General features: G+C 39.4%; 2 protein-coding genes across 5 annotated transcripts in view; one reads left to right on the top strand and one right to left on the bottom strand.

The window, feature by feature from the left end:
* The window catches only part of FBXL2 (F-box and leucine rich repeat protein 2), a 51,479-nt gene extending 47,876 nt beyond the window's left edge, over positions 1-3,603 (top strand). For both annotated transcript variants that reach the window (XM_054641134.2, XM_054641143.2), the window contains 2 exons: positions 535-747; positions 1,718-3,603. In XM_054641134.2, the coding sequence (XP_054497109.1) occupies positions 535-747; positions 1,718-1,825 (321 nt within the window). In that variant the 3' untranslated portion in view covers positions 1,826-3,603. The remainder of the gene's footprint in view (positions 1-534; positions 748-1,717) is intronic.
* Positions 3,604-3,831: 228 nt separating this feature from the next.
* UBP1 (upstream binding protein 1) overlaps positions 3,832-16,485 on the bottom strand; it is a 35,515-nt gene continuing 22,861 nt past the window's right edge. For 2 of the 3 annotated variants that reach the window (XM_054654873.2, XM_054654890.2), the window contains 8 exons: positions 12,495-12,598; positions 11,775-11,829; positions 11,499-11,592; positions 10,095-10,185; positions 8,935-9,041; positions 7,072-7,214; positions 6,449-6,500; positions 3,832-5,708 (listed from right to left, as the gene is read on the bottom strand). In XM_054654873.2, coding sequence (XP_054510848.2) covers positions 5,671-5,708; positions 6,449-6,500; positions 7,072-7,214; positions 8,935-9,041; positions 10,095-10,185; positions 11,499-11,592; positions 11,775-11,829; positions 12,495-12,598 — 684 coding nt within the window. In that variant the 3' untranslated portion in view covers positions 3,832-5,670. The remainder of the gene's footprint in view (positions 5,709-6,448; positions 6,501-7,071; positions 7,215-8,934; positions 9,042-10,094; positions 10,186-11,498; positions 11,593-11,774; positions 11,830-12,494; positions 12,599-16,485) is intronic. The other variant, XM_054654882.2, reaches the window with a different exon arrangement.

Raw genomic sequence — 16,485 nt, 5'->3', positions numbered from 1 at the left:
AGATGTTTATTGCTCCTTGTCTGTACAGCCTGAGGTGCCAAATGTTCATGGCTTGTTTTTCTTTGAAATCATTATTTGGCAAATCAGTCTATTGTGATTGTTCTCCATCTGTGTGGACTTGCACGGGCTTGGTGTATGTATGAGACCATGGCAGCTGTGAAACAGTAACCCCTGAGCAGATACTCATCTATTCCCCTATGTTCTCGGATCATCCTTTAAAGTTGTTTCTGGCACAGAGCTGTTTGCACTGTGTGGGACAATTGGAAAAGAATTCCCACATTCATAGAGAGCAAAGGGGCCTGAGGAGTTTTGCTGGTGATGTGTTTTGGGAGTCAGCTTGTTTTGAAGCAAAGTTAAAATCAAGTACAGCCATTTTGTTAAGTAAAGCAGTTTCTTTTTTTATTCTTATGGGTTTCAGCTGTGTATTATTTGTAGCTGTTTAACCACTGGAGTGAAGGAGGTTGAAGAGGACTTCTGCTGTCCAGAGGCTCGAGTAACTGAGGGATGTTGTTAATTGTTTTCTCTCTGTTTCAGAGCTTATCTCACTGTGAACTGATCACTGATGATGGGATTCTTCATCTGAGCAACAGCACGTGTGGGCACGAGAGGCTGCAGGTGCTGGAGCTCGATAACTGTCTCCTCATCACGGACGTGACTCTGGAGCACCTGGAGAACTGCCACAACCTGGAGAGAATCGAGCTGTACGACTGTCAGCAGGTCACACGAGCTGGCATCAAACGGATCAGAGTAGGTGTTTCCTGCCTTGTTCCTGTGGAAATGCCAGAGCTCTTGGTGCTGCTTGAGATTGTAGGAGTCCTACAGGTGTCCCAGGCATGGAAGGCTGGATAAACCATCTGACTGTCCTTCTGTTAGGTCCCCATGTGTGTAACTTCCCTCTATGAACAGCAATAATTGTCAGTTCTAACTTGTGACATTTTGTTGTTGGAATGATGAGCTCTTAGCTTCTGCCTTCTGTATTTTTTTCAAATAGAGTCCTCTGTTTTTAGGAGGGTGTAGTGGCATGCTAAATCCTAAATACATGTTAATACACAGAGCCAACAGTAAAACATCTGCATGGATATTTCAGTTGATGGGCTGTGGGGCCTCAGGCCCTGGAACCCAGCCCCAAACCTTTCCCCTGAGTATCTCACCCATTAGGTCAGAGACCACCTGCATTGTAGAGGCAGCGTTTTAGCCTTGAAATTAAACGTGTCTGCGGCCTCGTATTCCAAATTCGCATCCAAACATTTTTGCAACTGGAAAGATCATCCCTGATGATGATAGTGACTCAAATTGAAGGCAGAAGCACAATTTTATTTCATGCTGCTTTCCAGGATGAGAACAGCAGCAGAAATATGGGAGATAAGGTTCAGAGAAGTTGTCCCTTAGTAGCCAGGGTCCACCCTCTTGCCCCTATAGCAAACCTGTGCCTTTCCTGCTGCGCTGTCTGGGCTCGTCAGTGCTTTGCTGGGGAACCAGAGGGAGCCCTGTGCAGGCTGAGCGCCCAGATACTGGTGTGCCTTACTGGATGGGTCATGAGGAATGACATGTGAGGAGAAGATAGCTTGGCTGGTTGGTATCCACTGTATAGATGCTTCCTTCATAGCTAACTAACCTTAATGAGATAGCACTTGCTGGCACAACAGGTGAGATGTGCTGCTTCTCTTTTCAGTTCTGTTCTTTCTCTCCCATTATAATGCACCCTTTTCACCCACAGGCTCATCTACCTCACGTGAAAGTTCATGCTTACTTTGCTCCAGTGACTCCCCCTCCGTCGGTCGGAGGGAGCGGACAGCGCCTCTGCAGATGCTGTATTATCCTCTGACAGCCAGTGCAGCCACACAGAAAATGATGTTGTTGTTGAAGAATGGGACGGCAAGTCAGCAGAAGGAGTCGGTTTCCTGACAAGTCCTAATGGTGGTGTTTGGGTGTTTGGTCATCCAGTTTTGTGACAAGAAAAGCTTTTTTTTTTCCAGGTAAAAATCTTAACGTAATGTGCAGCTGTGGATTAAGTTGGTGATGCTTTGGTTTGTATTAGTAACTCCTTCCTTCTGTTGGCATGAGAACTGTGGTACCCTGTCAAACGTGTGGGCATTGCAGCGGAGCAGCTACTTGGTGGAAGTTCACAAAACTTGGAAGTTAATTTGCATTTGTCAGCACTACTTGGTGTGAAGTGCCGCTGTAACGTGGGGCTCGAGCTGCCACGCCAAGGAACTGAGCCTGCTGTTCTGTAATATACACCACAGATCAAGTATCAGGTTTTAAAGACAAATCAGCTTTAGCAGATGTTGACCAAAAAATGCAAAGTAATCATAAGCTCTTACAGTAAAACAGCAGCTTGTTCTTTTTCATGATTCAGCTTCATATTTAATTATGTAACAGGACATGATAGGTAATGTCAAAGGTAAGGTAGTACCTCCAGATACCATAGAACTAGAAGTACTTCCCAAGTTTTTGGACTTGGTTCAGTTGAACTCTGCTGGTACAAAGCTTGGCAGTCGCTGATGCAGGTTGTGCCCGATGCCATCGGCCTTGAACGGGGTAAGAGATGCACTGTGGTGGAGCCCACGCACTCTGCTGTCCCTGCTGCCACAGCCAGCCATGGTGCTTCCGCCGACGCCATCCCCGTGGGCTGGAAGGAAAGGATGCAGCGCTTCCAGGAGGAGAGGTGTAGCACAAATGCTTTTCTACAGATGAATGGAAAACAGGTTCAGCTACAGAAGGCAGGATGGAGCAAGGAATTCAGTTTGGCCCACCTATTTTAGGGACAAGCATATGGGCTCAGCTGTAGGCAGGAGTTGAACCATACCAAACCTGTGGTTTTCAAATGTAGAAAGCCAAAGTCTTCACATTTGGTTAAGAAGCTGTCAGCTTCTGAATGATAATAATGATGATAAAAATCTGTGTATTAACTCTTAAGGCCATGCTTTCATCCTTAGTTTTTCAGTGCTAGACAATTAGATAAACTTTTTATATTAAGCAATTTAATTAACTGAGAGAAACTACTTGACAATTCAGAAAGCTTTTTTTGTGTAAGTTTGACTGTGTGTGTGTTTTAAGAGTTCAGGGCCTGTGTTTACTGAAAATTAAAAAGCAGTTGGAAAAGCTACTACTGGACAGTACTGCCATTTCTCCCCTGCAAATTTTAAATGACTTCTAAGAAGGAGTGAGCATGATCTTGAACTTCTGTGGCCAGCAGTGGCTGGGTTGTGTGGACTCACAGAGGATGGGGACAGTAAATTAAGAGCTCAGCTTTGGGGTTAAATTACACCTTAGACTACAGATGGATTTCTTAGATGGATTTCTGTACAAAGTAAGCCACTCTGGGCTTCTTTTGCACAGCAGTGGAGTGTTGTTACAGTCATACTGAAGAGTTCCATTCAGACACTGCTGGTCTAATGAGAGTTTTAACTAGATTTTATTCTCAACTGTACCAGGGCAGTCATTGGTACCAATATGTCAATATGTGTTGCCTTTTGTTGGCTCATTTTTTTTTCTAAGACCATAATGAACCTTGTAAGTCTATTGCATTGAAGATGTACAAAAACAAATGGAATCTACTCTGATATAGGACACTTAAATAAACAATCAGCTGATGTCAAACTTGAATTTGTTGGAATTATTTCAACTCTAAGAAGATTTCTACTAGTAGCAGAAGATCCATGTGAATGCATGGTGTGCAGGATATACTGCAGGGTTGGTTTACTTCCCTTCCTTACCTTGACTAACTATTCTTGCTAGGGCAGGTCTTGTAATTAATCTAAATCTTAGCAATGGACTGTCTGTAATGTGGGTGTGGGAAAAAAAGAAGTAAACAAAAAGAAAAGCACATTTACAAAATTATTGAAAAACATTTATTATACTTAAATTGAAATGTGTACATCTTATTAAAAAACAAAAGCCATTTGCTGGTGCCATAATTTAATTCCAATTTCAAGTGAGCTGGACAAACTACTGTACAACTTTCAATATTCTTTAAAATTAGCTATTTGGATACTTTCCAATCAAGGATTTTTCCACTTTTATAACACATTTGGATTTGAATATGGTGTGAGCTAAAAAGACACAAGTGTCAGTTGAGGAAAATACTAGGACCAAACAATACCCAAAGATGAACAACTTATAGGCAGAAATGTTTAAGTACATAAAATTTTACTTTCAGTGCAGAAAAAAAAAACCCAACCAAAAATAGGAAAAAAACTCTAGGTTTGATGAATTTAAATTTTCAAAATGCTACAGCTTTCAGAAGCTTTTCTGCTAAGCACTTGAGCCAGTTATGGAAGGGGAAATGAAAAAGTTGCTTTTTTACATGCTGTAGTATTGGTTTACACGGAACACCGCAGCATAAAAAGCAAACTATTCCCAAGCTTTTAAGCCAGAGATCAAGTTGGAACTTTCCAAAGGCACAGAATAACAGCTCTGAAACTGTCGCTTAATACCTCTGGAAATACTCCCCTCTAAGTACCTGACCAATTGAAACTTAATGTTAGCCTAGGAAATGCTGTGCCATGACTTTACAAGACACATCCAAAACACCAAGAAAGCACATTGCCTGTTTCAGAGAACATAAGTATTTGGTCATATGGAAGAGGCACTGTAACAGGTGTACAGCATGGATGGATGGAGGGTGCAGGAAGGTCAACTGAAAAGGTAAGAAGAGATTTGTCCAGAATAGGAGCTCCAGCAGGGCAGTGACCTGCCAGGAAGGAAACTTACAGGGTGTGTATTTAGTGTTTCTCAAGCAATTTATTTGATGCTGCTGAAAGCTATGACAGCCCTGTGGTGCCAGTGGGTCATCTTCCCTCATCTGCATAATTCCACTGAAAACCCCACTTCTCACTGCCAGTATTTTTAAACCCACAATTTTACAAGCAAAGAGTTAAACTGCAGCAGTGCTCTGCCGAGGAACCTAGGAAACTAAACATAAAGGATGCATAGGCAATTCTTTTCCATTAAATTCATTAAAGCAAAACACAATTACTTGGTACCCCATAGGATTTATATTAATCCCTCCAATAAGGTACTATTGATAATGCAGTTTGCTGCATGCATATATTGCATCTGTCTAGGGCTTCTTAAAAGCCCTGTTCTGGCATTTACACTTCTTACATACACTCTTATACACAATTTACACGGGAAGCTGTTTTGACAGCTTGACTCTCAAAGACCTGACAACCTGATCACTATCACCTTAACTACTCATCTCCACACAGATTAGCATGTGCTCTGCTAACATCAAAAAATAAAACCAGCCTAAGGTACAAGCACGTAATAGACAAACTGGCACAGAAAGGTAAATGCCCCAAAATAAGTTTACATTCATCTCCAACTGGATACAGGTAATAGAAAAGCAGCACTGCTTCGCTTCTATAAACTGTATCTACTGGCCATAGTTTGCCTTATTTCAGTGAAGGGCAAGCACCTTTGCTTACATTGTCTTCCATGCCTGTACAGAAGCTGTCATGGCATTATACCTCTCATGAGGACACTTAGCTATGGCAGTGATAAGAAAGTTCACCTATCAAACAGCTCATTAGAAAGGTCATTTTGTGTTTTCAATATGAAACATCTTATACAGTGAAGTTAGATCCTAAGGTTTTGGATGATCTTCATAGTCTTTAGGCAGGACTTGATTCTGCATTGGAGTATCAGTCTAGCAAGTGTGTGATGTCACTTCAGAATTATATGGAAGCCTTCTCCATTTTCAGCTGAAAAAAAACAAAGGAAATGTCTGTTTGTCCTTCCTGAACAGAATCACAGGCATACAAGCAAATACACCAAAACACCCTAGTATGGACTTGGTTTTGAAAATAAACTCAACTACAACAAAAACTTAAAGGTTTCCTACTTGTACTAAACAAAAGTGTTATGATTAATGATTTGTAACTGGATCTTCAAAGAGGGACAGTTTCTGTAGGTAAAGTTTGCACAGAGTCAAACTTGTCCACTGTTTACAGCCATTTGCTGGCACCCTGTACCAGAAATAAATTGGAGTTCTATGGAAGAGTGGGATTCAACAGCAGCCTATTGAATGAAGCTGACTATTGTCTAGCAGAGAAATAACAGAATGTTATGCTCAGTTCTGCTGACTCTCAGGACTCAATTAAGATTCATTTTCTGAACTTCAGAGGTACTACTGCCAGGATTTCTGATTTTTTTTTTTAACCTATTTTGAAACTTCACCATTCTCAGCAATTATTAGCAGCATCCCTGTCCAGTGATGGCTGACTGAATTTTACATAAGGTTTGTTACCGAATCCTGCACTGGTTCTGAACTGAAAGCTCAGAGAAGAGCCTGAGATGCTACACAGAGGCTGAAATCTGGCTAGGAGAGGAGGAACTCTGAATATCTTCTGTTACTGTGTATGCAAAACTTCTGTAATTTTTAAAGAAGGCTCCTGGCTGAAATAAATGATTAAGTTTTAGACTGTCAGAAAAGACAACATACCTTTTATTGTGGTGAATAAGAAACAACTCTCATCTTGAAAGTTTTGAACCATCTAAAAGAAACAAAAAAGTTTTCATACCTTCTGAGTATGACCAAAACACAAAACAGAAACAACCCTCAACAACCGTGATATTAAACACAGCCTTTTGTGAGCAATCATGTATTTTTGGTTTTGTTCAGCAAGTGACAGGCATACACCAAATGAAAATCCATTACTATTAAAATACTGCTCTTTACTCTTGTGACAACCAGCTGGGAGCCTATTACTGCTGGCTGTGTTTTTGGAACTCTGTGAAGCAGACACTTGAACAAGCACAGTTCAACAGTGTTTAAATGCTCTCTGCCTTTGGGTGCTTAAAATAAATATGTACTAAATAACTGCTGCAGCTTCTCAGAACTATATAAACCAGGTGCCTCTGTCTCATAGTTTCAGTTTAGTCAGGCAGAGGAAAAGTCACATTTAAAGAATTTGTCTGTTCCTGTAAAGGAAAAAATACTCTAAATGTCAGCAAACACTAGGTTTGCATTATCAAAGAGAAAAACCAGTAATAAATGAGCAAGCATAAGAAAACCCTCCACTCCCAGTCATAAATAAAATGCCAAAAAAATAGAATCTCAATTACCTGATCACTAACAAGAATGTGGATGCCTGTGGGACCCTGTCTGTAAACCTGGTTGATCTGATGCAAAGGAATATTAAATGCCAAAGCAAGCTTGCGTGTGACTTCTGAGGCTGCCATCTCCTCTAAGTAGATTGCATGATAAACTGCAAGAAAAACATCATTTCCATAAGCATGTTACTAATGGCTATGTGAAAAATACCTGAATTTGTTTATTTATTTACTTTATACTTTCAAAAATTTTAAAACCTAAAACTAAGATTACTCTCTCTCCCTGTTCTCATTAAGAACATGAACTTCCCTAACTTTTCTTTCAAGGGAAAAGTCATAAACACAGCTCTAATGGGGGAGGCTTCTATTTGCTCTGAGACTGAAGGCAACTTCCACATTTTTTCCTGTATCCTGCACAAAAAGGTACAATCATGTCAAACAGATTTAAAAATGGATCTTTAGAGTGTCACCTAAAGATGGTTTTGAAAGCAATTTTGGGCAGTCTCAAAAGAATCAGGTAATACCTACCTCCCACTTATGTGCCTATGCTCCTGCTTTAAATGCAGATGTAGATTTTGTGTTTTTGGTAAATAAAGCCTTTTGCAACTGTCTGAATTAACTATCTACACATGATCTCAGAGCTGAATGGAACACAGTAAAGAGAACAGTAAGACAAAACAGCTGTTCAGTTTGAAGCCGTTCAATATCTTTATTTAACAGTGCAACAAACCCTTGGCAGCTCCAAGTTTGCATGTTCTTCTGGCTGAAGATATCCTGAGAGAAAACATGTATTTGACAAGCAGCAGTATTTTACTTAAAAATCCTCCTCCACCTCAATTCTTGCATGGAAATTCACAAGCACTATTGAAGTAGCCTGTGCAGATTTTAGCTGGGGAGAGAGGTCTCTCAAAGCCAAGAGCAAGTAAAGAATAATTTTAAATAGCTTCATTCTCTTAATTGTAAGAGTGACATGGATTTACGAATAAACAGTTACATTTCCATCTGTGTTGAATCAGCAGTTGTCAGGGAAATAATACTAAAATCAAGAGCGCATTCACTACTTGGCTGTTTTTCCTCGTCCAGGCTCTACAGTTTTAGTTCAGTTGCACAGACAGTGACAGCAAAATCTTACAGAAAATGGGAAAGAATTGTTTTATTTGCATGAAGCTTTTACATGCACCTACATCGATATGGCTGATGCCTTGTCTGAACAACAAGCACAGCTGATTCCAGAGCTCCTCCATTCATGACCACGTATGTCACGGATATATTTTATGAAAAATCATTTTGCTAGGATCTTTTCTCCTGAGAAGCCGAGAGGCCTCGGAAACAAAATGTAAGCAATGATTATCTGCTGCTGTGGAATGCAACAAGTGGATCTGTCATTGGTCTCATGTGGTTGTTTTTCATTAATGGCCAAACACAGTCCAGCTGTCTCAGACTCTCTGGTCAGTCACAAGATTTTATCATCATTCCATTCCTTTCTAATGCTTGCTAGCCTTCTGAAGAAATTCTTTCTTCTATCCTTTTAGTATAGTTTTAATATAATATATACCATAAAATAATAAACCAGCCTTCTGAAACATGGAGTCAACATTCTCATCTCTTCCTTTGTCCTGGGACCCCTGTGAACACCACCACAGATGTAACTACAGTTTTATCAACAGACTGAAAACACTCAATGGTTTAACCTTGATAGGTTTCAGGTTCTTTTCGCTCTGTGCTGTTAAAGCAGCAATTGTGCTGTGATACAACTTCCCACAGTTGCTTTGTACACCAGGAGCAGCAGCTGAGCCCCCTCCCTGTTGTTTTCCCGTCCCCAGCCATGCTGTCCTGCCCAAGCCCAGCCGTGTCCCCATGAGCTGTATATGGTACCGTATATTGCACCGTTGCTGTCTGTGCTGCCCGCCTCCTGCCGTTCCAGCTGGATGCTCCGGAGGGGCTCCTGGCACACGTAGATTGTTAAACGGGGCCTCACGGACCTGCAGGCCAAGGAAATCACAAGGAAGTCACACAAAAGGTATGTGCCCTGCAAATACAGGGGCTGGTATGCCACAACTGTAGGTTTGTTATGGTGACAGTGCACTTGATATGGCTTTTAGCACTGAGCCCAAAAAAAATCAATCTCTACTTAAGTAAGTGGTCTCAGATGCTGCTGAATTTAAACAAAACTTCAATCCCTTCAGATTCAGCATCCTATGGATGCTGCTTGTTGGACTCCTGTAACAGGACTACTGAGTAACTGTAGCTATGATATTTTCTGAAAAATCCTTTCCTTAGGATTTTTTCTCCCGAGAAGCTGAGAGGCCTCAGGAACAAAATGTAAACAATGATTATCTGCTGCTGTGGAATGCAACAGATGGATCCATGATTGGTCTCATGTGGTTGTTTTCCATTAATGGCCAATCACAGTCCAGCTGTCTCAGACTGTCTCGGTCAGTCACAAGCTTTTGTTATCATTCTTTTTCTATTCTTAGCTAGCCTTCTGATAAATCCTTTCTTCCATTCTTTCAGTATAGTTTTAATATAATATATATTATAAAATAATAAATCAAGCCTTCTGAAACATGGAGTCAACATTCTCATCTCTTCCCTCATCCTAAGACCCCTGTGAACACCATCACAAGTAACAACAGCAATTCTTCCAGGAGGGCCAGGAGTACCAAACACCCATTTCAGACAGAATCAGACATCCCCTGGGATGCTGCCTGTGTTAGCACTCAATACCTGTAACCTCAAAAGGCCTCAGGGGTTGTTCTTAGCTCCCCAAATGACCCAGTTTTGAGCCTTGGCAATAAATTCATCCATGTCCAAAAAACTGGCAGGGCCCAACTGCACTGGTGCAGCCTTACAGCCCACCTGCACCTCACCTGGGTGTGCGCTGGAGGGGTGCACAGGAGGAGAGTTTTAAACACTGCTGCCAACTCCTGAGGCAGATCACACAGGCACCAAAGCCCATCCTGACACTAACTTCCCAAATCTCCCAGTTCTAGAATCCCCCATCTAAACCCACTCAGCCTCAGTGAGCACATCACCTGGATTTCAGTGCATTATACAGCCGAATTCCATCGGCTGGACCACAGATTTGTACCAGATCTTCTCTTGTCAGCTTTAATAAATCAGCACCTGGACAAATACATGAGGATTTAATAAAGATTACTGTAGCACATAAATTCTTTCTAAAATAAATGCTATGTTCATTTAAACCAAGACTACCAAACTTCACCATGACAAAAACAGAATTTGGGACACAGGAATAAGTAAACTTCGGACTAGGCTCTAGGGAGTGCCAAATAAATCAACCTGTTTTCCAAAGGTGGTGAGTTACAGTTTATGCTGTTTACAGCTTTGGAACAGTATGAATCTGCAAGGCACACAGTTTCTGTGGAGAGAGATGACTGTTCTAGAGAAACAGTGATTTTTGCTGGCACCCCAGGGTAGTGTGTTTTGAACACATTCAAAATACAGAGCAAAAATATTCCATGGTTTGTCACGCAGTGAAGTACCCCAAACATTCAACTACCCATCCATCACTGCCTCTGTGCACTTAAATTTCAACAATGCACTCAAGTACAGGAGGTGCTGCTGAAGCAAAAAATAGGAGGACAGATTATTTGAGAAGCAGCATGTGTGTCAGAGAAGAAAACAACACTCTGAAATATCAGTCACTGTAATGGATGAGTGGGAAAACAAGAAAAAAATAGTCTTTATGTATGAAAATACTCCACAGACTATCCAGGAATGCACAAATAGAAGCCAGCAAAAATAACTGATCAAAGCCCTTAAATACTATAGTTAAAAATAACCCAGACCTGAGGTAGCATAATAAAATTCATATATACTACACCTCTTGCTTCAAAAAAAAAAAAGCCAGCTAGCTAGTACTTGACTTTCATAAAGATAATAAAAAATATAAAAAAATCTTCTTCATATAATAATGAAGAAGAAGAAAAATTTTCCAAGAGTCTTTGTCAGAAATTTGGTACTAGTTAATGGAGAAAGCTCAGCAATACTCATACAAGAAGCACAGGTCAAAAACTAACCAGCAGCAGGAGAATAAACCTTCCCAGAGAAAAAGCCTGGTACAAAGGAATTCTGACAGAAGCATGAGCTAAGCCAAGAGGCAGAGAGCTGGCATCATTCACAACAGTGTCCCCATCAAGTGTCACCAAAGAAAAAGGAATTTACTTATGGTGAGAAGTGTGTCATACCACCCTTTGCACAATTCCAAGGAATGCTAAAGAAGCAAACAGCCCCACAGAGTCCATCTATTGCCATGTCTTGTGTTCAGACAGATTGGCAACTGCACTGCTCTTTAACCAGCAAATTAGTAAATAAAGATGCATAAATACGGATACCATAATGTTTTTAGACAACTCTTTTCCCACACAGAACCTGCTCAGTAACACAATGAAAGGAAAAAAGTAAACTATAGATACCTGAGAAATTTGAAAAAAGCCTTGTATAGGCAGAGAACCTATTCTTGAGCAACCATTGCTGAGTTTCCTGGATTGTGGCTGAAGGATGAAGCTGCTGTAAGAAACAAGATTGGATATGATAATTTGGATACTAAAAAACTCAAACAAAACCCAAGCAATTAAAAAAGATCTCCCTCAGTTCAACACTTTCTTATAACATCAAGTACAAATCAAATATTCTAACACAGCTATATAAATATATGATCAATACCAGAAAGCAAACAAGCAAACACTCACATCTCCTGACCCTTGAGAGGTTCCATCTCCTTGATGATTTGGGGAGGAAGAATTGCTACAGATTAAAAAATGAAACAAAGTATTACTAGAATTCTATAAACTAAAATATTTAACCATTGTTGAAAACTAACTTGAAATTTCCAAAACAATAAATATCACAGTTGAAAAAATTAAAAGACTTGTTAAACTTAAGAGAAAGACCTTTCCACAATATACGGATCAGACCACACCACTGCCAATAATTTTTGGATGAACTGCAGGTTTGGTTACAGTAGTTTAATTAACATTTCAAAACAAAATGCTTTCACCAATGCAATTTTTGTTGATAAGTTTTTAAAGATATTAGTATAATTTTCTTGCAAATTATACTAACTGTGTATGATGGAAATGAAGACTCTTCGTACTGAAAAAAGCTAAAAATTGTTTCCATAGACAAGGACTAAATTACGATAGTGAAAAGGTAAAGCATTTGCTATATGACAAAGGACAAGAAATTGTTTTACAAAATGTATAGTAAGAAAGAAAGATGGTGAGGCAGAAGTAATTACCTTATAACTGAACCATGTGATACAAATGTCATACTCTAAAATGAATATATAGGTCAAAACAATCTCCCAGTTCCCCAGTGGAAAGAGAACACAGTTGAATTTAGACAGAAAATATTCTGAATAAGCCTGATTACAAGGTTGCCTTTAATGGGGATACAGAACAGAAACCCACCTGTCTGGGACACTGTAGGTGTTATGCTGAGCAGAGGTGAAAGTCGGAGCAGGAGTAGGACTGTTGTTTACAAATGTTGTAGGAGTATCTGGCCATGGTGAGCACTGAAGATAAAGAATTAAAACTTAAGTTTCTCTTGACGAAACCTTTTTTACTCTGATGTACACTTCTCTCATTTAAAGCCAGGGGTTTATCCACAGACTATTCTGATTTGCACTTCCAAATAAAGACTCCCTCTATCCCACACATTACATGCAGATATTCTAGGTAAAAATCAGCTCCGTTTTATCTTGTTCTTTTATGAAGACTTCTATTTATACTGTCTTCTCTTTAAAAAAATGCACAGATTATTCAGTTTAAACCAAAACCAACCAACCCCCACAGCCACATGCTGGAAAAAAAGTCTTTTATCCTGAAGAGGATGAAAGGGCTGTTTAAACTGCCCTACAACAAAAAGTGTTCAGTAATATTAAGTAAAGCTATGAAGCTAGATTGCACCTTGTGGATAAATTTAATGTCTCCGCCCTGAGAACAATCAAATACAAACAGAATTTTCAGTGGAAATTTTGTGAATTCAACATTTTTAATAATTTACTGCAGGACTAAAATTGTGATTACTTACATGGACTGATTTTTCTGAACAGCTTGGTAAACTGGAATTTTTTAAACAAGCTTAAGTCATCACAAGTATATCATAAGCCAGTTGTCCAATTTTGTCAGTGTTTTTTTGGGTATTTTTTAAAAGCTTTTTGAAACAAGGCTACTTTTTAATGCTTCCAACAGTACTAAAAATGCAGTCTTTTAAAGAAAAACAAAAACCAAACGAGGTTTGGTATCTTCAAAGACATGATTAAAACAAGCAAGCAGCCCAAGATCAGGTAAGCTAAGACCATGCCTTTTAAGACAACAAAGATTTCTGATATACTTATCATGTACCAGCTAAATACCTTGTAAGAAATTTCCAGATTTATATCACAGCCTTGTAGAACAGGGTGGAGGGGAACAACTATGACTTAATACCAAAAGAAACTTGTTTCAACAATTTTGTGTTGAAAAATCCTTCCTTTATCTGGGGGAAACAGTAAATAAGGGCAACACCAGCTGCCACCATCTGTAAGAGAGTTAGCAACATTTCTGTGCTGGACCCCAGTCTTCACTTGTCAGCATAAGATGGCAAGTTCCCCAGGATGGCACATGGAATTAAAATAGATTTGTCTTGCATGCAAATAGCTTAAAAATTAAGAACTTGCTTTATCTGAGATTTAGCATTTTTGTTCACCAGAGTCCACAGCCTGATTACATGGTCAAGGCCACCCTTTGGGCTGCAAACAGTGCCCCCACACAGAGCATGCTCCTCTATAACCTGGTAGGGTGGCACATTCCTCCTCCAAATCTGTATATTCCCACCTGCTGTCTCTCTTCTCAAGCTGATTTAATATTAACCTCAACGATGTTACATCAGGTAGTTACAAGTAGCCTTCATTCCCCAAATATGTATCCAAAACTGTAATTTTAAAATAAAAGCTCGACATAGAAGTATTAACTTTGTTCTTCTGAAATATTTTGAAAGTGCAATTAAAATTCTTTAATTTTGTGACATTCTCCTCCTAAATTTTAATCCAAGATGTTTATGTGGACACACAGATGCAAGTTCCACATCCTTAGCAACCATTCCCATACAAAATTCTAGCCACCATATATTTAAATTCAGGGGCAGAGAAGAACACACTGGTGCCAGAGAACACCTTTTGAGCCACTCCCAAGGTAGGTACTGCAGCTGGTGTTTCTGCCCTTCAAACCCAGCTGAAGTTCTTCACAACGAAGCTCTGGGTTTAAATCCAGGAAGAAGCACATTTGAAGTCTTCAGAAAAAAAAATCCCAATCCAAAGCAAGTAGCCTTTCTTCTCCAATAAACATGCTTTCCTGCCTTGTCTCCTATTCCAGGAAAAACACCACTAACTATCCACTGAGACTCAATAGGCTGGTTAAAAAGAAAAAATAAATAGTAAGTGTAATACTACTGCAACACATCTCTTGCCTCTGTTCTCCTTGTTTCTGTCTTACAGGCTAGGAAGGGAAAAATGAGCATTTGAGCACTGAGATACTAAAACCTGAAAGGTTCAAGGAACAAGAAAGTCTTTCAGTAATCAACCCAAGCTGATGATGCTTTTGGAATCACCCTCATGCCCCAATGTCCTGCACTTCACAAACTGGATTAAGCAAATGCCTGGCAGACCAAATCCATTAACACTACAAAGACTAAGCAAGGACGTGTTTTCTTTTCTAACATCCAGCATGATGATTCTGGATTGAGGGGGGTGAGGGCTACAAGGAGAATGGATCACAGAAAGCAGCACTGCTTCCCTGAAAAAGCACCTGCCCTTGTCACTGTCAGGGACAGAACATGACTTCACCCTTGTGGACTGATCCATCAGAATATTTCTTACATTCCTGAGCCAAAACTGAGTTAACCAAAGGACATTCAGGAAGTTAATGATACTAATACAGAAGTCCCTGAGCAGTAGACACAAACCTAGGAGAAAATGTCACCCTGTCACAAGGAAGCATTCAGCTCTGTCAAGTGCCACCACAGAACATAAAGAAGATTGGCATTGTGTCTTTACCTGTAATAAACAATTAATATATACTGATGAATTTACCAAGATCATGTTTTTGAGGTCTCAAGACTAAATGCCCTCCATTACTAGCACACTGATACTACTATACTCCAGAAACTATGTCTTATTTCCAAATGGGGATTAATTCAGGAGAAAACTATTTTGGTTTCAGATGTTTAACAGCCTTCTGTAAAATGCCATGAATGAAGATTTACTGAGTTAAAAAGAAATGTAAGAGATCCTTCTAAATATCACTTATCAGATTCAGGATTTAAGCTCAGAACATTCCTAACTGAAGAGGAATTGCAAAATCTCAAGTTATTCTAAGCCATGGTGTAATGTAATATCCCTTCCTACCTCCAATATACTGGAATCTGCCCAAATTCAATCCTCACAAGAGAGTAAAGCTGAATCTTGACAAAGAACTCTATACTATATTCAAAGACCCAATAAACATAAAAACATAATACAAAACCAAAATACAGTAAGTACAATTTGTTCCCCAATTTAGATTTATAGTTGGACACACAGAACCCCTTAGAGAATAAAGCATCAATTTTCTTATACATGGTATGGAGCAACCTTTCATGTCTACAATTTAACATTCCAATTTATTTCAAGATCTGTACCTGGAAGTCTTTTAACTTCCAGGTGCTCTATAATCAACTCTATCTGCAAAAACTGACCATTTGACCAAGTTTAATCAGTTTGTAGTTTATATATTCAAGCTTATGACATATAAAGCACAGTACTATAAAAATCAACCAAAATACTGCAGGACAGAAAAAAGTGCAAAGGCCCAACTACTACAACACAAATTTTCCCGCTTTTACAAATTCAAAGCAGGAGAAAGAAAACAGTGGGGTTTTTTTTCCCTTTTTCATTAGATAAGAACTTTTATGTACAAAGAGAGAGGAAAACAAAGTGCCTCCTTCTTAAAGTGGCCCCTGAATGAAGGTCACATGTATGTAAATATCCACTCTGAGGTCCAGAAGGCAAGGTTAAATTTGTAGCATTTTACACCTACAGCTGCATAGTGTGAGGAGTCTAACGAGCAGTTTAACTGTGTCCTGTCTGTTTGGACAACACTGAGATAAACATTACAGAACTGCAGTGAAAGCACTGAATTTTGATACATCCAGTGAATTCAGAGAAATAATAGAAAAGCTTATCTAGATGGCATTCTTATGAAAGTAAGTGATAAGGGAAAGCTGGGTGATGGTAGCTAGGAAAAAAAATCCCTCTGGTTCTTTGAAAGGACAGAAGAACAGAATGACCACTCAGAAAGGAAGCTTCACCAAACTCCTTACATTATGTTGGAAAGCCATAAGAATTAAATTGGAAAGAAAACATATTAGATTCAATGTTTTCTG

The sequence above is a fragment of the Agelaius phoeniceus genome, chromosome 1 (assembly GCF_051311805.1).
Source record: "Agelaius phoeniceus isolate bAgePho1 chromosome 1, bAgePho1.hap1, whole genome shotgun sequence".
NCBI lineage: Eukaryota > Metazoa > Chordata > Aves > Passeriformes > Icteridae > Agelaius > Agelaius phoeniceus.
Note: the sequence above shows the minus strand (reverse complement) of the source record. Positions and strands in the feature narration are given on the sequence as shown.